We start from the raw sequence: 27,799 nt of genomic DNA on the forward strand, positions 1-27,799 counted from the left end.
ACGACAGAAATGCGTGTTTTGGTCACCCTGTCTCCAAGAAAAAAATGAAATAAAAAGCGATCAAAAAGTTGCATGTACTCCAGAACAGTATCAACGGAAACTGCAGGACATCCTGCAAAAATGTAGCCCTTGCACAACTATGGCTATGGAAAAATAAAAAAGCTACTGCACGCAGAAGATGGCGGCAGAAAATAATTAAAAAAATTAAATATCTTTGATAAAAAAAATACAAGTACTACAGCCAAAAAAAATAATAAAAATTTAGTATCATAGTAATTGTACTGACCCATAGAATAAAGTTATCATGTTATTTTTGTTGCAGTTTGTGCGCCGTAAAAAAAAGACAAAAGATGGCAGAATTTCATTTTTTTTCCCCATTTCTCTCCACTTAGAATTTTTTAGTTTTTCAGTACATTATATGGTACATCAAATAGTACCATTGGAAAATACAACTCGTGCCACAAAAAGCAAGCCCTAATGCAGCTACGTCGATAGATAAATAAAGGAGTTACGATTTTTTAACACTTTGCAATCCAATTTTTGATTCAGGGTTTCCTAGGGGGTTTTCTCTTTCTGCCATTATACAATGGTGCCATCTGCGGGCTAGAGCCAGTACTGCGGCATGGGACATGCGGGAGAGTCCCCCGACAACAGTGCGGCCAGTGATCTACAGTAAGAATACCCTGCCGGACGTCTTTCAACATCGGAGCTGTACAGCCTTCAATCAGAATATCTTCAGACGTCAGACAGTGGATTGGAAAAGGGTTAAAATGGGGGAGGTCACTAAGAGGTTAATTTGCGTAATTAGGTAAAAAATAACTTCCAATGTGTGAAAACATTAATTGGGAGGAAGACTATATCTTTTGGAGCAGAAGATGTTTTCAGAGGCCATTTTGACATTGACCATATTGAATTCAGCTGAGGCTTTTCAAACCGAACGAAGACGTGACATATCAGTCTTGGCTAAAACTTATCAGAGACTCACTGGACTTTTATCTCTGGAGTGATTTTAAAGTCCCTTGTGTATGCGTAAAAAATGTGCAATGTGGTTCACCTGAAAGAGTGAAAAAGAACCTTCTTCAGTTCTTCAACGTGTTCACAAAGACTGGATGAAACGTTTCACCATATGCATCCAGCAGAATGAAGGACACGTTGAACACGTCATGTAAAGTACTTTGTGAAATGTGCATTGCTTAAATCCTCAACAATTAAAGATAGGACAAAACTGACCTTTCCGGTGTCTTTTTGAGTAAATCCTGGCCAAGATTAATATATCACATGACTTCTTTCCCAATTTAAGTTGAATTGATTCATGATTTCGAAATGGCCACTGAAAACATCTTCTGCACCAAAACAATGCTGCCCAATAAATACTTTTATACATTGGAAGTCAATTTTTTGAATCCTAATTACACCGGGTAAACAGATGTGTCAAGACTTTTGCCTTACCCTGTATGAGAAATAATAAGGTCTACATATGGTACATTGAGTTTAGTTTTTTGTTGGCACTTTAATGCTATGTTGATGGAGGTTTTTCAAGTGATATGGTAACAAAGACTTGCACAAAAATGTTTGTACAAAAAGACTGTTTTTAAAAAAAACTACTAAAATGCAAATAAAACCACATACTATATAATGCTTTAAGCTTTGTTTTTAGTGCTATGTAAGTGACATGATAACTTTTTTCCCGGAGGCTCTGCATTACAGATTGCTGACGTGTCACTATCCGTGTTCCTACACAATGGTAGGCTGGAGTATCACTTCCCTCGCATGAAACAGAATTACAAAAAAGTCATATAGTCCCAACATAATACTGACCCAGTGAGAAATCCCATGAGTTTAGGCAGAGGACCAACCTACCTGTAGGTCACTAGCTGATGGGATTCATCAACAGTGCACATGTTATATATATCAGGATGATACCTGGACCTACAAAATTGTTTCATATGTTGTGTGTAATGTGCCCTGGTGTACATACTACATCCATTATATATAACATCTCTATCTCTTCTATGATACTGCTAGATTAGGTATAACTTACCATATGATGATGATGATGATACCATCAGGATGACAGAACAGAGCAAGAGCCCCAGGAACGAGGCTTGAAGTCTGCTTATCTTCATCATGGTTATGATAATTGTAATGTGCTTTCTGAGTGCAGACTCTTATAAATAAGCAGACAATGACGACCTGCGTGTGGGTGGTGGCCTTGCAGAAAAGGCAGAATCAGTGGTACATTGTGACCTGTACCCTGCACTAACAATGTACAGGTGTAATTATTGCAAAATTGTGCGTGAGACTTTTTAATATAATCTGCAGTTATGCAACTTCACATAACGTAACATGGAAAACCTGCTGATCTACTTCACTAAACCATTATGTAGCCCTCATTCCTTCCTATACCTGGACTTTCCACTAGTCGCTGGCTTTAAATTTAATTTCCCTGTCTGTGATGGTATCATAATGTAAATGATTATATGTGTGTATACATTGTCACACCTATATATTTATGGTGTAGATGTTCTTCGTATGTATTAGATATATATTAAATTGGGTCACGTTGCAACCGCAACAGCATAATAATGTTGTTTTTGTTGGCCATTTAGTCGTTCGAGACCCTCAGGGACCCTAAAGGCAAGCTCCCTCTATGTTTTTGGTTTCAGTTTTAATCTTCCATATCAGCTGCTTCAGACCTGCTTCTGTTTCTGCAAGCAGAGTTGTGTCATCTGCGTAACGGAAATTGTTGATGTTTCTTCCACCTATTTTCACCCTGATTTCCAATTTGTCTAGGCCCATTTTAGGCATGATCCCTTCAACAAATAGGTTAAACAAGAAGGGTAAGAGGATGCAGCCCTGTCAGACGTCTTGGCTGATCCCAGACCAATTTCTGGTCCCATACTGTGTTCTCACAGTGGTTTCTTGATTGGTATAAAGGGATTTTATCAGCTTGACTAGATGTGCGGATACGCCAAGCTCTTGTAGGTCCTGCCATAGCTTGTCATGGTCGACGCAGTCAAAGGCCTCACAGGAATCCTGCTACGCATCAGGGAGGGCCTCTTTGACTACTGATGCCTCTCTGGAGAAAGCAGAAATCTTGGAGATGGCAGTGGGAGGTTCAAGTTAAAGGGGCACTTAGGCTAATGTCATTAACAGAGAGGAGAGCATTGTTGGACAGAGATGAGGGAGAAGATATAGGGTGGCACAATGCTGTGGAGAGTTTTATGGGTGAAAGTGATGAGTTTCAATTATAGTCTGTATTTGACCGGCAAAGGGTGGAAGCATCAGTGTAGTGACCGGCACAGGGTGGAAGCATCAGTGTGGCAGTTGGACAAAAAGATAAGCCTGGCTTCTGCATTCACGATGAATTGGAGTGGGAAGAGTTTAAGGAGGGGCAGACCAATCAATCGCTAGTTGTAGTAATCAAGTTGAGAGTGGAAAAGGGCGAAAATAACTTTGAGGTGCAGGTGACTTGAGCGAGCAAGTGATCACATATCGGGAGGGAAAGAAAAATTTAAAGAATTATAGAGAAAAATGGAATGAAAATGCAATTGCAATACTTTTGGGGAGGTTTTGTTTTGATGGTGTTCCTGGTGTGGTGAAAATAACAAGGTAATTTTACTCTGTGGGTCAGTACTATTATGGAAATGTCAAATTTGCATTTACATTTTTTGTATTCTACTGCTTTAACCCCTTAGGCCTCGGTCACACGACCATTTTTTGGTCCGATCTGCAGACATGCTTGCGATCTGCAGATCTATAGACCAAATGCATCCCAATGGGATCGGTCCCATGTCCGCTTTTTATGCGGATGTGCAATCAATTATAGGACACAACGATTCGCAGAACGCGCCTATCTGCGTTCTGCGCATCGCTGTGTTCTATATACACGCTCAATGCAGCCGGCGGCAGCAGTGCCGACCCCATTGAGAACATATACTAAAGATCGTTCTCCTCTGCCACAGCTGTAACAGCTGTGGCAGAGAAGAACGATGTTCACCCATTGAATTGTATTGTCGGATCCATTGAAAGCAATCAGAGGCAGCTCTCTGCCTCAGCTATTGAATGACAGCTAATGACATCCGTTATGCGATCCGCAAATCCGAAAAAACGCCCGTGTGACCGAGGCCTTAATGACTCGGCCCTTTTTTTTTTCATTTTCGTTTTTTTCTTCCCTCTTTAAAAAAATCGTAACTCAACAAATCTGCCAAGAGGGGGCAGATCTTGGATCACTTACACAGGCATAAAATTATGATTGCATTAATACAGGAAATGCATTTCCAAGGAAATAAAATCCCCAACTGCAAAAACCACAACTATACCACGTGGTATCATAGCCCGCACCCCACTAAAAAAGTGGGTGGTACGTCAATAGCTATACACAAACAACTCCCACGCAAATGTATCTCTTCATCACTGGATGAAGAAGGGCCATATCTCTTTTTGAAGATTCAAGTTTGCAATGATATTGTAACCATTTCTAATGTGTATTTTCCGAATGAAGCACAAGTTCGCTTCGGCATCCGGATGCTGGGGGCCCTGAGTACCTTTGCAGATGGCTCCGACATCTTACTAGGTGGCAACTTCAACCTCAGCCTAGAGCCTACGCTTGACTCCTCTGGGGGTAAGTCCGGTATTACTCATACATCACTCCGTAGGATATGCAAAGAGCACGCTAGCCTTAGACTGATTGACCTTTGGAGGACCTTACATCCCGAGGTGAGAGATTATAGCTTTTTCTCCCCATCTCACAACAGTTATCAACATCTAGATTATTTGTTTGTTTCACACAAATTTCTAAACCGGGAGCCCTTAAGTTCTATAGGCTCCTTCATATGGTCCGACCACACTCCGGTCTGGGGGTCAATTAGAGGAGCCTCACAAGATAGAGCTAACACCAGGTGGCGACTAAAAGACAACCTGCTGAACTTCTGTTGAGAATTTCAATACAGATCATGCGTCTGACAGTACTTCAGATCCCATGTAGTGGGAGGCCCTGAAATGCATGCTTCGCGGGATCTTTATTTCCATGGGGGCATGCTTGAAGAAGGAAGGGGCCAACACGCTTGAGGGCCTCATCTCCCAACTGACACAACTCGAGAACATAAACAAAGTATTCCCCTCAAATACTAGGGCAGCAGAAATCTCCGCAATTCGAAACCAAATCCTTCACCTGTTTGACCAGGCCTGAGGGACAGAGCTAGAGGAAGATTTTATGAATACGGGAATAAATGCGGCAAGGAACTAGCCAGAGCCTTGAACCCACAGTCACCACAGACATATATTTTTGCTATTAATATGCCTGAAGAGGGGATGGTCAACACAAACACAAAAATAACAAATGGCTTCCATAAATACTACCATGACTTGTATAATCTGCCAGACAGACACGGGGATCGGAGAGCAGAGTCAATACAGGAAAGGGACAATTATTTACGTAACTTTGTTCCCAAACAGATCACAGAATCAGATCAGAGTGCAGTCGAGGGGGATTTTTCCCTACAGGAAGTGAAGGAGGCAATTCAACTCCTCAAAATTGGGAAAAGCCCGGGGCCGGATGGCTACACGCCCCGCTTCTATAAGCTTCTTGGAGAGCATCTAGCCCCCCTGTTGCTCAATGCTTTTAACTCTGTCTCTGGTCCATGCCCCTTCCCAACCCAAGCGTTACAGGCAGTGATAACAGTAATACCTAAGTTGGGGAAAGACCCCTCGGCCTGCGATAGTTACAGGCCGATCTCCCTTCTAAATATAGTCACTAAGATTTTCGCAAAAATCCTGGCTACACGTCTCCAACCTCACATCCCGTCAAGAGTTCACAGAGATCAGGTGGGCTTTGTCCCGGGGAGGGAGGCAGGGGACAACACAATAAAAACGCTCGCCCTTGTGTCTCGAGCGCATAACTCCAGGGATCCACTGTGTCTTCTCTCAGTAGACGCAGAGAAGCCATTCCATAGGGTGAGCTGGGGATTCCTGGAGGCAGTTTAGATTTAGGAGCTGGATAATGGCTTTATACCAATGGGCGGCTCTCATCACCCATACAAATATGCAATAGCACACGGGAAGGTTGTCCCCTGTCTCCCTTCCTGTATTTACTGGTAATGGAGACCCTGGCGAATGCTCTCCGTGCAAACACCAATATTGGTGGTGTTAGGGTAGCCAGCAAAGAATATAAAGTGGCCCTATACGTGGACGATTTCTTATTATACATCACAAATCCCAGAATTGCCCTCCCTAACGTTCTAGCAGAATTCAAATGCTTCGGGACCCTCTCTAATTTCAAAATAAATCTTAGTAAATCGGTAATTCTCAATATCACTTTGCCAGACTCAGAGGTCGATGCCCTAAAGCCCACCCTTCCGTTCAAGTGGAATCGCAATGAGATGACATATCTAGGGGTGATGATTACGAAAGATCTGAACAACCTTTTTTTGAAAAACTATAAACCGCTCTTGTCCATGCTGGAGGCAGACTTTAATAGATGGAAGTCTGTTCCCATGTCCTGGTTCGGCAGATTAAGTGCAGTAAAAATGAACACCCTACCAAGATTTCTTTATATTCTTCAGACAGTTCCTATCTGTTTGCCTGGATCTTTCTTATCGGGAGGTATGAGTATCCCAAACGTTTCCCTTTACTACAGAGTGTCACTGACCAGACAGATCCTGGACCTGTTCCACAGTAGATCACAGAAGCTATGGGTAGAAATGGAACAGGACTCTGCTCCTTTTAATGGTCTAGGCCTTATTTGGCTACCAAGTTGAGGAAAACATAGGGGCTTGGGACTATCTCCATTTCTGGAGGATATGGTATCAGCCTGGATAGGTCCAGCGACTAAACTGGGACTGATCTTAAGACCGGGCCCGCTCACTTCCTTAGTGGGAAACCTGGATATCCCTAACTTCGTAAAGGGTTCTCCCTTGACAAACATTATTTCAGACACGATTCCCAGGGTTCATGACATAACCCCAGGCGATGGATTTAAAACACTGCACGAGATACTGGGAGATAAGAGACACCCCCCCCCCCCCCCCCGGAGCGTGGTTTCAGTACCTACAGCTGCGCCACTATGTCGGGGCTCTGGGGGATAGACAACTGATGAGGCGTCCTATCACACCCTTTGAGAGGCTGTGCACCTCGGTCCCCTCAGTACAAAAGAAGATATCAATGCTGTACCGGATGTTTGTGGAGGAGGGCACGTGCAATGGTAGCAGAGAATTGCAGAGGGAATGGGAGAGGAACCTCGGTATCTCGCCCCCAGTCATGGAGGAAATCGTACATTCTGACCCATAAAATGCAAGAATTAAACTACAAAATATTGACAAGATGGTATTGGACCCCGGTGAGGCTGGCCAGGATGTTCCCTCAGTATGCGGATACATGTTGAAGATGTCTTTCAGGGACAGGTTCACTAGTCCACCTGTGGTGGTCCTGCCCTCTGATCCGCCCCCTCCGGCAGGAGGTCAACACCTTGTACTCCTCTGTATGCAGAAACAAAATCACATTCACTCCAGAAATAGCATTGCTGTCTATGTTCCCAGGCTCAATAACCTGCATAAAGAGCTCTCTGCTCAGATTCTTCATACTAGCCATGCGCCTAATAATTTTGAGAAACTGGAGATCTAGAACACTTCCCTCTAGATTGATGTGGCTGAAAGCGTTAGATCACTTAACATACATGAAGGAACTCTGCGCAAAAGACGAACTGAGACACAACAAATGTGCCTCTATGTGGACAATCTGGAACCAGTTCTGCTCTTCTCCGGACCTCAGTGTATGGCTGGAAAGTGGATCATTACCCACCCCACTCACAACCGCCACTTTGGCCAATAGTACTAGACCATAAGCTATTATCTCTTCATATTTTCGCTTAAAGGCCGGGCGCTGTTCTCCCACACCTGTCCTCTCCCCCCCCCCCTCCTTTATTTTTCTCTCTCTCTCTCTCTTTTCTTCTTTTTTTTCTCTTGAGGTACTTGTGTGCTCGTACCCTAACTATCCACAACTTTGTTCACTTGTTATATATTTTTTTCTCTCATCCTCTTTTCCTTCTACTTTATTCTGTATAAGTAATCAATATATGCCTGACTAGGCACATAAGTGTTAAGCTAGAGCTGTTTACATTGTGAAAATAAACTGCCTTAGGCCTCAGTCACACGGGCGCATCGGCATCCGTACACCGGTGCCGATGCGCTCGTGTGACTGCAGGAAGGAGACGGACGTACCTGCAGACGGCCGTCTCTCTGTAGCGCCGGAGGAAAGAACACATGACCGGCAATGGAGCCGTCTGCAGGTACGTCCGTCTGCTGGTGTCAGTCACACGGGCGCATCGGCGCCGGTGTACGGGTGCCGATGCGCCCGTGTGACTGAGGCCTTAGAGATAGAGAATGTAAACTAAAGCATAAGGATAGTTTTTAAGCGTGTCAATATTGTTTATTTGAGGATTTGCTCACACATCTTTGTATTCATCGTATTTCCATGGCAGACCAAATAAAAACTTTTTGAACCATAAAAAATTCGTAGCTCCTTTATTTATCCATTGACGGTGCAGTATGAAGGCTTGTTTTTTGCGGGGCGAGTTGTATTTTTCAATGGTGCTATTTAATGTACCATAAAGTGTACTGAAAAACATTAAAAAAATTCTAAGTGGGGTAAAATGAAGAAAAAAAAACATATTCCACCATCTTTCAGTGCGTCTTGTTTTTACGGCGCAAAAACTGCAACAAAAATGACATGATAACTTTATTCTATGGGTCAGTACAATTACTACGATACCAAACTTATGTAGTTTTTTTTTTTACTATACTACTCTTTTTTTTTCAGACATTTAATCTTTTTCAATTATTTTCTACTGCATCTTCTGTGCGCAATAACTTTTTTTATTTTTCCGGCGACGTAGTTGTGTGAGGGCTCATTTTTTGCGGGATGTCCTGTAGTTTGTTAGTAATACATACGACTTTTTGATTGCTTTTCATTGTGTTTTTTCTGGGAGACAGGGTGACTGAAAAAGTGCATTTCTGGCGTTCCTTTTTTTTCCGGAGGTAAATAATGCACTACTTTGAAAGTTCAGACTTTTACGAATGCAGCATACCAAATATGTATTTTTCTTTTATGATTTAGATTTTTTTAATTATAGATATAGCAAAAGGGGGGTAATTTTAAACTTCTTTTTTTTTACAAATAATAAAACTTTTTTGATTTTATTTTCACTTTTCTTTCAAGCCCCCCTGGGCAACTACAACTAGCAATGCTTTGATCGCTCCTGCAGTATGACGTAATGCTATAGCATTACGTCATACTGTGATTTGACAGACAGTCTATCAAGCCACCCCATGCGGATGGCTTGATAGGCAGTCTCCTAAGGCAGCCCTAGGGCCTTTCAGAAGGCCCCAGGCTGCCATGACATCTGCATGACTCTCCCGATCTCACCGCGGTGGGGCCGTATGGGACTCCCAAACATCATTCGGGGGATTTAAATGCTGCTGTAAGAATTGACAGCGGCATTTTAAGGGTTAATAGCCACAATCGGCCACGCAGCCGATTGCAGCTATTGCCTGTGGGTGTCAGCTGTAATAAACAGCTGACGCCAGCACTGTTTGAAAAGAGGACGCCCCACCAAATAAAAAAATCTTAATAAGAGGGAATCAATATATATGTAACTCCAAATGCTGCTGTTGAAAATAATACCAAATCTTTATATGGCTACTAGAGATGAGCGAACGCGTTCGTCCGAGCTTGATATTCGTGCGAATATTAGGGTGTTCGGGATGTTCGTTATTCGTAACGAACACCATGCGGTGTTCTGGTTACTTTCACTTCCTTCCCTGAGACGTTAGCGCGCTTTTCTGGCCAATTGAAACACAGGGAAGGCATTACAACTTCCCCCTGCAACGTTTAAGCCCTATACCACCCCCCTGCTGTGAGTGGCTGGCGAGATCAGGTGTTCGCCTAATATAAAAGTCGGCCCCTCCCACGGTTCGCCTCAGATGCGGTGTGAGTTAGATGAGGGACAGTGCTGTTTATACCGGAGCTGCTGTAGGGAAAGAATTGGTAGTTAGTGTAGGCTTCAAGACCCCCCAAAGGTCCTTATTAGGGCCACTGATAGCTGTGTGTTGGCTGCTGTTAGCAGTGTGCTTTTTATTTTTTCTCAAAATCGGCTCTGCAGAGCGTTGCACCTGGCATTAGGGACAGAAGTGCTGCATAGGCAGGGAGAGTGTTAGGAGTGAGTGTAGCCTTCAAGAACCTCAACGGTCCTTTCTAGGGCCATATTTATCCGTGTGCAGTACTGTCCAGGCTGCTGTTAGCTGTGCTGCATTTTTTTTGGGCTTCTCAAAATCGCCTCTGCAGAGCATTCCACCCTCCATTGATACTGCAGGGAAAGAATTGTATAGGCAGGGCCACAACACAGTTATTATTCATAGAATATACGCAGTGCTGCCTTTTGGTGGGAAAAAACTGAAAACAAATCTATTTGTCCAGCCTCTGTCCGTCCTTACGGGCGGTGGACACGTGTGAGCTGCGTGAACAACATTGCTAAATCAGACGCACCCAGCTACGCTTTACTGCTGGCTTCGCCATTTGCTTTCCTTAATTGGGAAAAAAAATACCTGCTCTGCCAGAGTTATAATAACTCTGCTACCCTCACGTTCAGTGACACATTAGCAGGGACACAGCACAGTTATTAAACTTCTCATGTTCATTGAATATACGCAGTGCTGCCTTTTGGTGGGAAAAAACTGAAAACAAATCTATTTGTCCAGCCTCTGTCCGTCCTTACGGGCGGTGGACACGTGTGAGCTGCGTGAACAACATTGCTAAATCAGACGCACCCAGCTACGCTTTACTGCTGGCTTCGCCATTTGCTTTCCTTAATTGGGAAAAAAAATACCTGCTCTGCCAGAGTTATAATAACTCTGCTACCCTCACGTTCAGTGACACATTAGCAGGGACACAGCACAGTTATTAAACTTCTCATGTTCATTGAATATACGCAGTGCTGCCTTTTGGTGGGAAAAAACTGAAAACAAATCTATTTGTCCAGCCTCTGTCCGTCCTTACGGGCGGTGGACACGTGTGAGCTGCGTGAACAACATTGCTAAATCAGACGCACCCAGCTACGCTTTACTGCTGGCTTCGCCATTTGCTTTCCTTAATTGGGAAAAAAAATACCTGCTCTGCCAGAGTTATAATAACTCTGCTACCCTCACGTTCAGTGACACATTAGCAGGGACACAGCACAGTTATTAAACTTCTCATGTTCATTGAATATACGCAGTGCTGCCTTTTGGTGGGAAAAAACTGAAAACAAATCTATTTGTCCAGCCTCTGTCCGTCCTTACGGGCGGTGGACACGTGTGAGCTGCGTGAACAACATTGCTAAATCAGACGCACCCAGCTACGCTTTACTGCTGGCTTCGCCATTTGCTTTCCTTAATTGGGAAAAAAAATACCTGCTCTGCCAGAGTTATAATAACTCTGCTACCCTCACGTTCAGTGACACATTAGCAGGGACACAGCACAGTTATTAAACTTCTCATGTTCATTGAATATACGCAGTGCTGCCTTTTGGTGGGAAAAAACTGAAAACAAATCTATTTGTCCAGCCTCTGTCCGTCCTTACGGGCGGTGGACACGTGTGAGCTGCGTGAACAACATTGCTAAATCAGACGCACCCAGCTACGCTTTACTGCTGGCTTCGCCATTTGCTTTCCTTAATTGGGAAAAAAAATACCTGCTCTGCCAGAGTTATAATAACTCTGCTACCCTCACGTTCAGTGACACATTAGCAGGGACACAGCACAGTTATTAAACTTCTCATGTTCATTGAATATACGCAGTGCTGCCTTTTGGTGGGAAAAAACTGAAAACAAATCTATTTGTCCAGCCTCTGTCCGTCCTTACGGGCGGTGGACACGTGTGAGCTGCGTGAACAACATTGCTAAATCAGACGCACCCAGCTACGCTTTACTGCTGGCTTCGCCATTTGCTTTCCTTAATTGGGAAAAAAAATACCTGCTCTGCCAGAGTTATAATAACTCTGCTACCCTCACGTTCAGTGACACATTAGCAGGGACACAGCACAGTTATTAAACTTCTCATGTTCATTGAATATACGCAGTGCTGCCTTTTGGTGGGAAAAAACTGAAAACAAATCTATTTGTCCAGCCTCTGTCCGTCCTTACGGGCGGTGGACACGTGTGAGCTGCGTGAACAACATTGCTAAATCAGACGCACCCAGCTACGCTTTACTGCTGGCTTCGCCATTTGCTTTCCTTAATTGGGAAAAAAAATACCTGCTCTGCCAGAGTTATAATAACTCTGCTACCCTCACGTTCAGTGACACATTAGCAGGGACACAGCACAGTTATTAAACTTAGATTATTCATTCACTAGAGGCAGTGGGGCCTTTCGTTTTCCCAAAAGGGAAAAAATTATATTTGGCCTGCAGTCTTGCGCCAATTTATTTCCTGCGTGTGAAATCAAATCACTGGTAATACAGCATGCTGAGGGGTAGGGGTAGGCCTAGAGGACGTGGACGCGGCCGAGGACGCGGAGGGCCAAGTCAGGGTGTGGGCACAGGCCGAGCTCCTGATCCCGGTGTGTCGCAGCCGACTGCTGCGCGATTAGGAGAGAGGCACGTTTCTGGCGTCCCCACATTCATCGCCCAATTAATGGGTCCACGCGGGAGACGGTTATTAGAAAATGAGCAGTGTGAGCAGGTCCTGTCCTGGATGGCAGAAAGTGCTTCGAGCAACCTATCGTCAACACGCAGTTCTGCGCCGTCCACTGCTGCAAATCCGAATCCTCTGTCTGCTGCTCCTCCTTCCTCCCAGCCTCCTCACTCCACTACAATGACACCTGCTCAGGAGCGGGAACACTCCCAGGAACTGTTCTCGGGCCCCTGCTCAGATTGGGCAGCAGCGGTTCCTCTCCCACCAGAGGAGTTTATAGTCACTGATGCCCAACCATTCGAAAGTTCACGGGGTCCGGGGGATGAGGCTGGGGACTTCCGCCAACTGTCTCAACAACTTTCTGTGGGTGAGGAGGACGATGACGATCAGACACAGTTGTCTTGCAGTGAGGTAGTAGTAAGGGCAGTAAGTCCGAGGGAGCAGCGCACAGAGGATTCGGAGGAAGAGCAGCAGGACGATGAGGTGACTGACCCCACCTGGTGTGCAACGCTTACTCAGGAGGACAGGTCTTCAGAGGGGGAGTCAAGGGCATCAGCAGGGCAGGTTGCAAGAGGCAGTGCGGTGGCCAGGGCCAGGGGTAGAGGCAGGGCCAGACCGAATAATCCACCAAGTGTTTCCCAAAGCGCCCCCTCGCGCCATGCCACCCTGCAGAGGCCGAGGTGCTCTAAGGTCTGGCAGTTTTTCACAGAGACGCCTGACGACCGACGAACAGTGGTGTGCAACCTTTGTTGCGCAAAGCTCAGCCGGGGAGCCAACACCAACAGCCTCACCACCACCACCATGCGCAGGCATATGATGGCCAAGCACCCCACAAGGTGGGACGAAGGCCGTTCAGCGCCTCCGGTTTGCACCCCTGCCTCTCCCCCTGTGCCCCAACCTGCCACTGAGATGCAACCCCCCTCTCAGGACACAGGCACTACCGCCTCATGGCCTGCACCCACACCCTCATCTCCGCTGTCCTCGGCCCCATCCAGCAGTGTAGTTCAGCGCACCGTCCAGCCGTCGCTTGCGCAAGTGTTCGAGCGCAAGCGCAAGTACGCCGCCACGCACCCGCACGCTCAAACGTTAACCGTCCGCATCGCAAAATTCATCAGCCTTGAGATGCTGCCGTATAGGGTTGTGGAAACGGAGTCCTTCAAAAGTATCATGGAGGCGGCGGCCCCGCGCTACTCAGTTCCCAGTCGCCACTACTTTTCCCGATGTGCCGTCCCAGCCCTGCACGACCACGTCTCCCGCAACATTGTACGCGCCCTCACCAACGCGGTTACTGCCACGGTCCACTTAACTACGGACACGTGGACAAGCACAGGCGGGCAGGGCCACTACATCTCCCTGACGGCACATTGGGTGAATTTAGTGGAGGCTGGGACAGAGTCAGAGCCTGGGACCGCTCACGTCCTACCCACCCCCAGAATTGCGGGCCCCAGCTCGGTGCTGGTATCTGCGGAGGTGTATGCTTCCTCCACTAAAGCACCCTCCTCCTCCTCCTCCTCCTCTGTCTCGCAATCAAGATGTGTTAGCAGCAGCATGTCGCCAGCAGTCGGTGTCGCGCGGTGTGGCAGCACAGCGGTGGGCAAGCGTCAGCAGGCCGTGCTGAAACTACTCAGCTTAGGCGATAAGAGGCACACGGCCCACGAACTGCTGCAGGGTCTGACAGAGCAGACCGACCGCTGGCTTGCGCCGCTGAGCCTCCAACCGGGCATGGTCGTGTGTGACAACGGCCGTAACCTGGTGGCGGCTCTGCAGCTCGGCAGCCTCACGCACGTGCCATGCCTGGCCCACGTCTTTAATTTGGTGGTTCAGCGCTTTCTGAAAAGCTACCCACGCTTGTCAGACCTGCTCGTTAAGGCGCGCCGGCTCTGCGCACATTTCCGCAAGTCCCACACGGACGCTGCCACCCTGCGCACCCTGCAACATCACTTTAAGCTGCCAGTGCACCGACTGCTGTGCGACGTGCCCACACGGTGGAACTCTACGCTCCACATGTTGGCCAGGCTCTATGAACAACGTAGAGCTATAGTCGAATACCAACTCCAACATGGGCGGCGCAGTGGGAGTCAGCCTCCTCAATTCCTTTCAGAAGAGTGGGCCTGGTTGGCAGACATCTGCCATGTCCTTGGTAATTTTGAGGAGTCTACCCAGGTGGTGAGCGGCGATGCTACAATCATTAGCGTCACCATTCCTCTGCTATGCATCTTGAGAAATTCCCTGCAAAGCATAAAGGCAGCTGCTTTGCGCTCGGAAACGGGGGCGGGGGAAGACAGTATGCCGCTGGATAGTCAGGGCACCCTCCTGTCTATTTCTCAGCGCGTACAGGAGGAGGAGGAGGAGCATGAGGAGGATGAGGAGGAGGGGGAAGAGACAGCTTGGGCCGCTGCTGACGGTACACCGGCTGATTGCCTGTCATCCTTTCAGCGTGTATGGCCTGAGGAGGAGGAGGAGGAGGAGGAGGAGGAGGAGGATCCTGAAAGTGATCTTCCTAGTGAAGACAGCCATGTGTTGCGTACAGGTACCCTGGCACACATGGCTGACTTCATGTTAGGATGCCTTTCTCGTGACCCTCGCGTTGCACGCATTCTGGCCACGACGGATTACTGGGTGTACACACTGCTCGATCCACGGTATAAGGAGAACCTGCCCACTCTGATTCCCGAAGAGGAAAGGGGTTCGAGAGTGTTGCTATACCACAGGACCCTTGCGGACAAGCTGATGGTAAAATTCCCAGCCGACAGCGCTAGTGGCAGAAGGCGCAGTACCGAGGGCAAGGTAGCAGGGGATGTGCGTAGATCGAGCAGCATGTACATCCCAGGCAGTGCAACAGTCTTTAAGGGCCTGGCCAGCTTTATGGCTCCCCACCAAGACTGTGTCACCGCTCCCCAGTCACGGCTGAGTCGGCGGGAGCACTGTAAAAGGATGGTGAGGGAGTACGTAGCGGATCGCACGACCATCCTTGGTGACGCCTCTGCCCCCTACAACTACTGGGTGTCGAAGCTGGACACGTGGCCTGAACTCGCGCTGTATGCCCTGGAGGTGCTTGCTTGTCCTGCGGCTAGCGTCTTGTCGGAGAGGGTGTTTAGTGCGGCTGGGGGAATCATCACAGATAAGCGTAGCCGCTTGTCAACCGACAGTGCCGACAGGCTAACACTCATCAAGATGAACAAAGGCTGGATTTCCCCAGACTTCTGTTCTCCACCAGCGGACAGCAGCGATACGTAAGCAATACGTAGGCTGCACCCGCGGATGGAAGCTACGTTCTCTCTCACCATCCAAAACGGGGACATTTCTGCTTCATCAATCTGTGTCTAATATTCCTCCTCCTCCTCCTCCTGCTCCTCCTCCTGAAACCTCACGTAATCACGCTGAACGGGCAATTTTTCTTAGGGCCACAAGGCTCACTCAAATAATTTTTCAGAACAATTTTTATAAGTTTCAATGCGCTTAAAAGCGTTGGAACTTTAACTTGAACCAATTTTTCGTTACACTGGGCTGCCTCCAGGCCTAGTTACCACTTAAGCCACATTAACCAAAGCGATTAATGGGTTTCACCTGCCCTCTTGGCTGGCCATGGCCAATTTTTGGGATGTACATTAGTACTGTTGATACAGCAATTTTTGTGGGCCCTCACCTACAGTGTAATCAAATTAATTTTTAGCCCACCTGCATTACAGCTGACGTTACCTCAGCTGTGTTGGGCAATGCAATGGGATATTTTTATGTACCGCCGGTGGGTTCCAGGGAGCCACCCATGCTGTAGGTGCACACTGAGTTTTTAATACATCTGTACACTTCTAAAGAACCCGTCTGACTGGGGCATGCAGTGTGGGCCGAAGCCCACCTGTATTACGCACGACATTACTACCTCAGCTGTGTTGGGCAATGCAATGGGATATTTCTATGTACCGCCGGTGGCTTCCTGGCACCCACCCAGGCAGTGGGTCCACAGGGAGTTTAACCTACATGTGTCCACTTGTAAAGAACCCCAGTCTGACTGGGGCATGCAGTGTGGGCCGAAACCCACCTGCATTAACCCTTTCCAGTCCACTGTGTGACCTGTGAAGACATTAGGGTTTAAGGCTGTACAGCTCCGTTGTTGGTAGACGTCCGTCGGGGTTCTCTTACTGTATATTGCCAGCCTCTCTGCTGTCGGAGCCTATCCTACGTGTCAGCTCATGCAGTACTGGCTTTAGCCAGCATATAGCGCCGTTGTATAACGGCAGAAAAAGAGTAAGCCCCCTAGGAAAACCATATACAAATTGGATTGGAAAGGGTTAAGCACAACATTACTACCTCAGCTGTGTTGGGCAATGCAATGGGATATTTCTATGTACCGCCGGTGGCTTCCTGGCACCCACCCATGCTGTAGGTGCACACGGAGTTTTTACTACATCTGTACACTTATAAAGAACCCCAGTCAGACTGGGGCATGCAGTGTGGGCCGAAGCCCACCTGCATTAAGCACGACATTACTACCTCAGCTGTGTTGGGCAATGCAATGGGATATTTTTATGTACCGCCGGTGGGTTCCAGGGAGCCACCCATGCTGTAGGTGCACACTGAGTTTTTAATACATCTGTACACTTCTAAAGAACCCGTCTGACTGGGGCATGCAGTGTGGGCCGAAGCCCACCTGTATTACGCACGACATTACTACCTCAGCTGTGTTGGGCAATGCAATGGGATATTTCTATGTACCGCCGGTGGCTTCCTGGCACCCACCCAGGCAGTGGGTCCACAGGGAGTTTAACCTACATGTGTCCACTTGTAAAGAACCCCAGTCTGACTGGGGCATGCAGTGTGGGCCGAAACCCACCTGCATTAACCCTTTCCAGTCCACTGTGTGACCTGTGAAGACATTAGGGTTTAAGGCTGTACAGCTCCGTTGTTGGTAGACGTCCGTCGGGGTTCTCTTACTGTATATTGCCAGCCTCTCTGCTGTCGGAGCCTATCCTACGTGTCAGCTCATGCAGTACTGGCTTTAGCCAGCATATAGCGCCGTTGTATAACGGCAGAAAAAGAGTAAGCCCCCTAGGAAAACCATATACAAATTGGATTGGAAAGGGTTAAGCACAACATTACTACCTCAGCTGTGTTGGGCAATGCAATGGGATATTTCTATGTACCGCCGGTGGCTTCCTGGCACCCACCCATGCTGTAGGTGCACACGGAGTTTTTACTACATCTGTACACTTATAAAGAACCCCAGTCAGACTGGGGCATGCAGTGTGGGCCGAAGCCCACCTGCATTAAGCACGACATTACTACCTCAGCTGTGTTGGGCAATGCAATGGGATATTTCTGTGTACCGCCGGTGGGTTCCAGGGAGCCACCCATGCTGTGGGTCGACAGGGACTTCACAATAGGGAGTTGTACCTGCCTGTGTCTATGAATTAAAAAGCCCGGTCTGACTGGGGCATGCAGACACCTTGACACAATGAATAGTGTGTGGCACATAGGTTCCCCATTGCTATGCCCACGTGTGCAGCTCCTGATGGCGGTAGCACAGGATTCTATTTCTCATTGCTTCTGTACAGCATTGTGGGCTATCGCCCCGCCACTTTTAAAGAGGGTCGCTGCCTAGCCGTGCCAACCTCTGCAGTGTGTGCCTGCGGTCCCTCGTCATGGCAGACGCAATTCTAAATAGACATGAGCGTGGTGTGGCATGAGGGCAGCTGAAGGCTGCCCAGGGACACTTTGGTGTGCGCTGTGGGGGGGAGGGGGGGCGGTTGGGCAGCATGTAACCCAGGAGAAGTGTCAGTGGAGTGTCATGCAGGCAGTGATTGTGCTTTGTTGGAGGTAGTGTGGTGCTTAGCAAAGGTATGCCATGCTAATGAGGGCTTTTCAGAAGTAAAAGTTGTTGGGAGGGGGGGGGGCCCACTCTTGCCGGTATTGTGGCTTAATAGTGGGACCTGGGAACTTGAGATGCAGCCCAACATGTAGCCCCTCGCCTGCCCTATCCGTTTCTGTGTCGTTCCCATCACTTTGTTGAATTGCCCAGATTTTCACACATGAAAACCTTAGCGAGCATCGGCGAAATACAAAAATGTTCTGGTCGCCCATTGACTTCAATGGGGTTCGTTGTTCGAAACGAACCCTCGAGCATCCCGGGAAGTTCGTTCCGAATAACGAACACCCGAACATTTTGGTGTTCGCTCATCTCTAATGGCTACAAAAACAAAAAAATGCTATCGTTCTTGGAATACTGGGATGGAAAAAAAAATCACTACATCCTGTAGGCCTAAAAATGAATAGCCATTATTTGTATGTCACTGCAGTGTGGGCCCCCTTGGTCACTCCTGCCAGTGGGCCCCAAGTACCCCAGTGAGACATAACTCTAAAACCTCAGGGCCATGTGCGTTTTTACACTGCGTATAATGAAAAAGGTTTAGTACCATGTTAGGACTATAAGATCCTTGGGACAGTCACACGTTCTATGTCCGATGTTGTGTACCTGATCCTGTGCCGTAAATGTCCTGTGAGGGCTATTTATGTTGGTCAAAAACTGAAAGCGAGTATGAGATCTCATCGCCGCACAATTAAAGAGAGAAAAACAGAATTACCTGTGGCCTAGCACTTTTCTAGTCACGGACACAATATAGAACACATAAAAGTTCTTATACTTAAAAGCAATTTCAGGTCACAAAGCCACAAACGAATTTGGGAGTACAAACCTATAACACCTTTTGAGGCCTTAGTCAGACGGGCGTTTTTTCGCGCTATTTGCGCATGCGTCCGGCGATTTTTTTAAAACCATTGCTTTGCAATGGTATCGGACACATGAGCGCTTTTTATGCGCTCGTCCGATAAATTATAGAACAGAAATCGCAGATCGCACCTATCTGCGATCTGCGATTCCTGTTCTCTTCTCTATATGCGCTCAATGGGGCCGGCGGTAGCAGCGCCGACCCCATTGAGAACATATAGAAGACAAATCATTCTTCTCTGCCACAGCTGTAACAGCTGTGACAGAGAAGAACGATGTTTGCCCATTGAATTCAATGGAGCCGGCAATACAGCCGGCTCCATTGAAAGCAATGGGCTGCCGGCGATCGCGGGATGAATTGTCAGCGCTGAGCCAATCAGAGGCAGGTCTCACTCACACCCATTCATGAATTCATGAATCAGGGGCAGGTCTGACTCACACCCCCTTCACACCCACTGCAGGCCGGCCGCGCTGAACTCCGTCTGCCGGGACAAGGTGAGTATATATATTTTTTTTATTTTTACACATTTCTGGATGAATTGCAGGGAAGGGCTTATATATTTAAGCCCTTCCCGACAATTCATCCCAGGCTCGCCCGCAGCGCATTGCTTTTTATGGAGCCGGCTGTATTGCCGGCTCCATTGAATTTAATGCACTGGACAGCTCCGGCCTGTTTCTAATGAAACGCGGCTAGGAGCAGATTTTTCGGGCGATATTTTTTTTTGGCCCCGGTCACGCGATTTGCGGATGCGCATCCGTCATGCGATCCGCAAATCGCGCGAAAAAACGCCCGTGTGACTAAGGCCTGACACTTACAACAGAGAGTTAATTTCCTCAAGAGGATTCATGTGTGACTGGGAAGTATGAGGCAACTATAGCACAGATAACACTGCTGGCCTGGTGACCCTCTAACACTAATTCAGGGACCTTAAAACCTTCACATTTTTATCAGTGGACTTTTATATTTTTATTTCTCTACTCATCCTGTTTTGGTATGCTTTTAAGTGCCAATTAATAGCATCTTTGTGTGTGCCTTATCATATTATGTGTTTATTTATGCCTCTTCAGATCTATTTAATTATGCCTGAAAAAGCTCGCAATAACATCATGTATTTTTGTTAGCTATTAAAAGTTATCATATCTACAAGATTACTTGGTTTTTCTTACCGAGAACAATCACATTTTACATTGCATATTGCATGATACATGGTGAATGGAGTGAATGAAAGTAAACGGAGTTTAACTGATCCATTAACATGAGCGTATAGATACTTCAGGACACCCACAGTGTTTTACCCATATGCCTGTGGACATGGGCCTTAAACCAATTTGAGCAGACTTGTCTAGAACACCACTAATTACATCCAGTTATATGATATTGTTCTACATGCAACTTGGATGGCACCTATAGATATCGCCTTGTATAATTGGCTTGTCTCCTCCAGTTTAGATTTCCTCCTACACACCATACTGATACGTTAATTGCTATCCTATGAAATTGGCCCTAGTGTTTGTGTCAGATATAGGGAAGCTATAATGTATGGCCAATAAGAACCACCTCACAAAATCGTTATCTTGGAATTATAAGAAGGTTTATTTCATGTCATGCATTCTCCAAAAACCCACAAGGTACAGTATAGGTAGTAAGTAAACAGGTCTCCAAGAATCCCCTATAGGACAGGATAGTAGAGTTTTCCAGAATTACATATTAGCACAGGTTAATCTCTCCTATCATGCATCTATACTTAGGACTGTAACTGTAACAAGGGGGGCACCATCTACGTCTAGAAGAAAGAAGGTTTCTACACCGACATAGAAGGGGGTTCTTTACTGTAAGAGTAGTAAGACTATAGAACTCTCTGCCTGAGGACATGGGGATGGTGAATTCGATAAGAGCTCAAAAGGAGCCTGGACACCTTTCTTGAGTGATACAAGATTATGTTATAGTCACTGATTACTTCAGAACTGTCGGTGATCCAGGGATTATTCCGATTGCCAGACAATTTGGGAAGGATTTTTTTTCCGAAAATCAGTAAAATTGTTTTTCTTGTCTTTCTCTGGATCAACATTGCAGGGTAATAGGCTGCACTTGATGGACATGTGTCTTTTTTCAGCCTTATACAGAATGTTACCACTGGGTGAACAATAGTAAAGCTGACCATAGACATTATAGACATTAGATTACTTTGTCCTGAAACAAAACCAACATTATCTGAGAGATATTCGTTGTAGCCGCTCTCCACTTTTGCTAATTGATGGAGCTCCCAAATAATCTAGAATTTCCTAATTACATATTTGAATATGGACTTTCTATACCAAACAGCCCCTTTATACAGAAGCCATATATTATAATATGCATGAATAGAAAGAGAAGCATCACTAATAAGTCTGGGTATAATAAGACATGTGCATTGTCCTTCTTCCAAGCTGCAGGGCTTGTTCTAGTGTTCTAGAAGAAAGAGAGAAAGAATGTGAAACATATTTTTATTTTTCCATTACATAGTAAATTTATATACATTCACGCTGCTTTTTAAATCACCAGATCCATGTTGGATTCTTCGGATGTGAATCTAATACATAATTTGCAACTTAAATCTGAGGTCCAGCATTGGAGTTCTGTCATGAATTTGTATGCAGATTCATGCATAATTTGACCCCAGTCAAGGGAGTAAGTCTGTGAGTGGCTATCTGACAGGGTTTCTTCATCAAGAATTAACATATCAATTCTTTGTGTATTTCAAAACATACATGCGGAAAACAATTGGATAACTTCTTTAAGGCTAGGTGACTACTAACTGTAACTGCGAGTTGCGAGTTGCATGGGTACAACTCACATTGGACAGAACACGGACACCACTCCCTGTGTGGTCTGATATTCACCAACATGGCACATTCACATACATTAACATGCCTATTTCTCATCCAAGATACAGAAAGGAATAGGACATGCCATGAGTTCTTCTTGCAGACGGTGGGTCCATGTGATGAAAACCGTATGTGGAACTCATAGCAGTAGAATGAGGCTGTTCGTGGGATTACACCGCCCAAAAATCCGCCAGTGTGCACCCAACCTCAGGGAGGTAAGTATATGTAAAACTAAGATAAGGTCTTTGTTCTATGCACTGTAGCGATGTGGCATGTTACACAATAGTCACATATGTGGTGTTGTTAACCCCTTAGTGATGAAGCCTGTTTGTGCCCTAATGAGCAACATTTTTTTAAATTTGTCAGCTTTTTTTTCATCGCCTCTTCTAGAACCATAACTTTTTAATTTTTCTCTTGATATAGCCATATGAGGGCTTGTGTTTTGCCAGACAAGATGTATTTTTTAATGGCATCATTTTTGGGTACAAAAAAAAAAGTGTTTTATAACTTTTAATATTTTTTTTAAGGGGGATTGAGGAAAAAAAATTCTGCGATTTGTTCTTTGAATTTCAGTTTTACAGCATTCAATGTGAAAAATAAATCATGGAGTCTGATGGGTAAGAGAGGGAGCCCCATGCCTATGTCAGCATCATGTATGCCATGGTCACACTGACAGCGGCATGTAAAGGGTTGAACAATGGGAATCGAAGGTTTCTCTGGTCCCTGCTGTTTGAACAGCTGCCAGGCTGTCGTCCAATAGGAGACTCGTGCTAGGCTTCTGATGCAGCCGCCATCAAAAGACGGTGCAGCAGAATAAAGCCCCTTAACAGTCGCTGTCAAAAGACGCATGGATGGTCATTAGGGGTTAAATTCACAATTATTAATGTTTAAAGACCAGAAACTCATTAAACCTATTAATGTTATTAAAAGTATGAATATTTACCTTTCATTGGTGTCTTGCAAGTTTTTCTACAATCATCAGCGCAACACTTTTCACGAAGTGGGCATCCGGTGTCAGAGTTACAAAATGAGCGTTGTAGCTTATAACACTCCATCTTAGGCAGTGGACAGACACCTTCTTTCTCTAAAAAAAAAAGTTCAGAATCAGAATGGGGCAGAAGAGATGAAGATTCACAAATACACCGGTACAATCAATAAGAGATAGATGCAGTTAAGATGGCATTGTATATTGTATGGCCGCTGTGGTTGTCTCCATTATGGGGATCCAAGGCTGGAAAGTGACACGGAAAAATTTACTTCTACTTCCCGCTGCACATGCCTGCCCATCGTTGTTCTCTCCAGTGTTTGGGAGGTTGCAGCTAATTACAATGCATGAGGTTGGACTACATAGAGATGGAGATTATAGGTGATCCTGATGGTCCAAGTGCCAAGGGGATGCATCCCGTACCCCTAATATACCCTAACAGAGTGCCAATATCCCTGTATCCCTACACAGAGCATCACATCAGCCATAGATTACATTATCTGACTTTAACACAGACCAAAAACTCTGATTTATTAAGAGGAATGTACATTTTAATACACTTGGCACATTTTACACCAAAACATTTCAGTATCAGATCTTAATAAATGTCCTCTCTGCATCGTGCTGTTCCTTGGGGCAGCACTACGGAGTGAAAGGCAGTCCAGGAATGGGGAGAGGCGCCTGCTCTTCCAGGAGACCACAGAATATTCCGGGAGATTTAACAAGTATATCTATATGAAAACAACTGCAGTCTTCCACATTACGGTCAATATTCTTGTAGTTTATTGCTGTGGGTACATTATTATCAGACATATAATAACCACTACTGCTGAGCAAGGACTGATAACGGAGTAAACAGGAAGGACAATGTTGAATATGGTGTATTTGGATATAATAACTTACCTCCCACTGAAGGCCAACAAATGTTTCCACGCTTTGTTTTGCAACACTTAGCTTTAGGAGCGCACTCGCTGTCAGAAGTACACATGTCATCATTGGTCTCAGAAGTGATCTTAGATGGATTTGGGCATGATCCAGGCCTTTCTGTATATGTACAAAATAGTCATAATATAGTGAATATATTGCATAGCAAGAAAAAATACAACTATAAAAAAACAAAAACAAAACCCTATATGTGCTTGCTGACTCTGAAGGTACCAAATGGGAGTGAGAACAAAAAAAAAAGAAGAAATAGGGGGCTTTGTAGTAAATCTTAAAATTGGCCATCTCCATCTGTATTACAGAACTGGTTTTTGCACTTGAATTTTCACCTTTGAACATCACTTTAATTTGTAAACACATGTCATCTGCATGATAAAGTTGGGTTATACATTGCATTATCTTCTACTGATCCTGCTGCTACTGCTCATCCTGATTTATGGACTGTTGCACAGAGCCCAAAGCTGTATTTTCTGCTGGTTGCAACCTTGTCAACAGATACAGTACTCTCCCCCCAATATCATTTATCAGCTGAAGTATTAGTGTATCTTGATGCCACCAGGAAGTAGTGCTGGAGGGCACAGTGTCAGTCTGGTGACGCCCCCTCCACCCAATCGGCCGTTGATATGGCTTCCCTGCAGGTCCTGGAAGGTGAGTTTTCATCTCCTGTCCTGGGTCCCAGCTAACAGTTGTCCTCCCTGCAGCTGCTGACACTATTCCAGTCTCCCCGGCCACCGCTGCTGTTTAGTGTTCCCCTCGCGTTGCCCACTGCTGCAGATACACAGTGTCCCTCTTCGGGCGCTGGTTCTGTGAGTTCTCCCAGGCCGCGCAGCGCTGCTGATCCACCATATCCGAGGCTCCCCAACCGCAGCAGCTGTTGTATGTTCCCCTGCTGTTCCGTGCTGCAGCAGCTCCACAGGCACCCCAGGCGGCCGCCGCTGCTGTGTGTTTTCCCCAGCTGTTCAGCGCTGATGTTGCTCAACACTGTGCCGGCCTCCCCGGCCCCGCATGCTGCTGCAAGCTCCGCTGCCTTTCCCTACTTTAGCTGGTGCACAAGGTCCCCGGCAGCCACTGCTGATGTTCTGTAATCCGTCGGCGCTCAGTACTGGTAGTGCTCCACGCTGTCACCGGGTCCCAGGGCCCAGCAAATGCTGTCTATTGCCGTGCCATTCGCCACTGCTGATGCTGCACAGCCTTCCATGGTCCCGCTGCTACTGTATGTTCCCTGGGCGTGCATTGATGCTGGTGTTCCACGCTATCGCAGCCTCCCCAGGCCCCCTTCTGCTGCTGTGAGTTGCTGTCAGGTTCCCCCCCAGCTGTTGCTCCACAGGCTCCCAGGGACCCGCTGGTGCTGCACGTAAGCTGAACCACACAATTATCCCTAACAGTAACAAACCAGGGCACAGGAAAAACCCTCAACACACTGATACTAGGACCTTAAAAGCTGTCCGCATATTGGGAGCTAGGGGTGTGAGATGGGCATTCCTTCTGTCAAACCCTTAGTTTCCGGTGGCGTCAAGATACACTAATACCATCAGCTGAAAGCGCAATGGAATAACTTGGTGCTATACATATAAAAAGATTTATTCATTTTGAAACTCTGCGGCGTTTCAGAATGAACACATTTTAAAATTTGGCTTAGAACGGAGCTCCAAGCAAAGGAGATGGGCCTCGCCAGCTTCTTCCTGCCCTCAGACAGCTCTCTCCATGTTTCTGTCACTCTACATAATGCAGGCAGGAATAGCAGCAGTGTCTGGTATAGCAGCTCAGTCACCTTCACTTGGATGGGACTGGGCTGCTCTCAGGACATGTGCCTGAGAAGACGCTGTTGCATTCTGCCGAGCCTCATGGCCTCTTTGCTCAGCCAGGCTCTTGAATAGCAGACCCACAATGATCTAGTATTCATACCAGTCAATCCTGAGGATACGTCATTAATACTTTAGTTCCAGAAAACCAGAAGGTTTTATGTAACGCTGCAGAATTATAATTGCAGATCTTGAGTATAAGAAAGGCTATAAGTCAAGATCGAGTACAAGAATTAATGGAATGTATGTACTGTTGGTGTGTGCTGCTGGGATCTGTTGTACTACATAGGTTTTCAGCAACACAGCTCTACAGGTAGGATTGATAAAGCTGTCTGGGTGTGGATTGCTCCAGCCAGCCAATTCCCCAGGTCTGCTGCTCATATAGATCAGCTCCTTTGCTATAGGCTGCTGGGCTTTCCCCTTTTTGTTCAGTGTGTTTAGGTGTGAACTGTGTCATGATCCTGCGTGTCTGTGCAAGTGGCCAGACATGAGGTGCAAAAGGTCATGTTCAGTGTGTTTAGGTGTGAACAATGTCATGCTCCTGCATGCCTGTGCAGGTCTCCATACATGTAGTGTGAACTGTATCTTGCTACTGATCCTTTGTCATCTAGGATTGGGTAGGTCCCTAGGTTCCAGCACAGAGTCGTCCCACATGCAGGCAGGTTTCCTGGGGCTAGTTGTCTCATTAGAGTAGGGACCTGCAAGACAACGAGGACCCTTGAAGTGGGCTCTCAGGCTTAAGTATCTTGGCCAAATACATTCTATAGTTATTCCATCTGGCTATTTGTGCAGGTATGCAGGTAAGGGTTTTAAGCGCTTGTCAGTTGTTAGTTTATGTATGTCTGCAAATATGGAGTCCAGTTAGCAGTTCTGTGGTTTTGTCTGAGTTCGCCTGTCGGCGTGTGTAAGGTCCATTTCGCAGTTCTGTGGTTCCGTCTGAGTTCCCCAGTACGTGGGTATGGAAGACATAACATTTACAAGGCTTTATAACTTTTATGTGGCTTTATTAAGCATTAAACTGTTAAAGAGAACCCGTCGTGTCCCCACAGCACCATAAACTAAGTTATAGCGCTGTTAGGGGATGTGACAGGGAGCCAGGGGATGTGTTTTATATGCTCCTGCGATCCAGCACTGTCCCCTAGTGAAGATCATGTCTATGAGAGATTGTGGGCATGGGACTCTGAAAAGAATCATATTTTTCAGATTTGCATGATGTTCAGAGGGCGACAGTGCTGGATCGCTAGAGCGTATAAAAAAAAACAACTTTGATGTGGACTGTGATAAAGTTACTGTTTCTGCTTTAGGACCGGAGGGGATGGTCTTCCCCGGACGCCCCCCCTTCTTTTTTTCTTTTTGGGAGACCTCGGCCAGGGGAGCCCTCCGGGGAACCCATCTACACACCGTCCGTGACCTACACTAGGCAACTATAACCTACACAGGAGCAGCCCACAATCACATGACCCTGTCTCTGCTTCTTCACAGGGGGATTCCGTCTCCATGACTGTGACTGCTGTTGTTGGTTTGCATTTTTCTGTCTTAGTTTTTTTGTTGGTTCTCTCTTGGGGGTAGGCCTCACGCCATTACAAAGTTGTGAGTTATGGGATTGAAACCTGTCCAAAGTTCAGGGGGATGGGTAGGGTGGGAAGGGAGGGTTTGGTTTGAGGATGGTAAATGTGAACAGATCTTGCTTTGTTTTGATATCCTTTTTTGGAGTTCTTGGCGCGACTCTTTTTTTGGGTGTTCTACGGGGAACTTGTGGGAACAATGTCCAGCTATATGACAATGACTAGTATGTATCTAAAGCTGGTCTCCTGGAACGTCA

At 46.3% G+C, this 27,799-nt stretch overlaps 1 protein-coding gene across 4 annotated transcripts in view; it reads right to left on the reverse strand.

The window, feature by feature from the left end:
- Nucleotides 1-27,799, reverse strand: part of WFDC3 (WAP four-disulfide core domain 3) — a 79,200-nt gene that overhangs the window by 26,969 nt on the left and 24,432 nt on the right. Inside the window, exons 3-5 of one of the 4 annotated variants that reach the window (XM_066587242.1) lie at nt 24,137-24,277; nt 23,192-23,332; nt 20,954-21,832 (exon numbers count right to left, since the gene is read on the reverse strand). The exons of 1 other annotated variant lie outside the window; for it this stretch is intronic. In XM_066587242.1, coding sequence (XP_066443339.1) covers nt 21,825-21,832; nt 23,192-23,332; nt 24,137-24,277 — 290 coding nt within the window. In that variant the 3' untranslated portion in view covers nt 20,954-21,824. Of the gene's footprint in view, nt 1-2,041; nt 2,195-20,953; nt 21,833-23,191; nt 23,333-24,136; nt 24,278-27,799 lie in introns of those variants that run through there. 2 more of the 4 variants (XM_066587241.1, XM_066587238.1) reach the window with 2 other exon arrangements.

The sequence above is a fragment of the Eleutherodactylus coqui genome, chromosome 13 (assembly GCF_035609145.1).
Source record: "Eleutherodactylus coqui strain aEleCoq1 chromosome 13, aEleCoq1.hap1, whole genome shotgun sequence".
Lineage (NCBI taxonomy): Eukaryota > Metazoa > Chordata > Amphibia > Anura > Eleutherodactylidae > Eleutherodactylus > Eleutherodactylus coqui.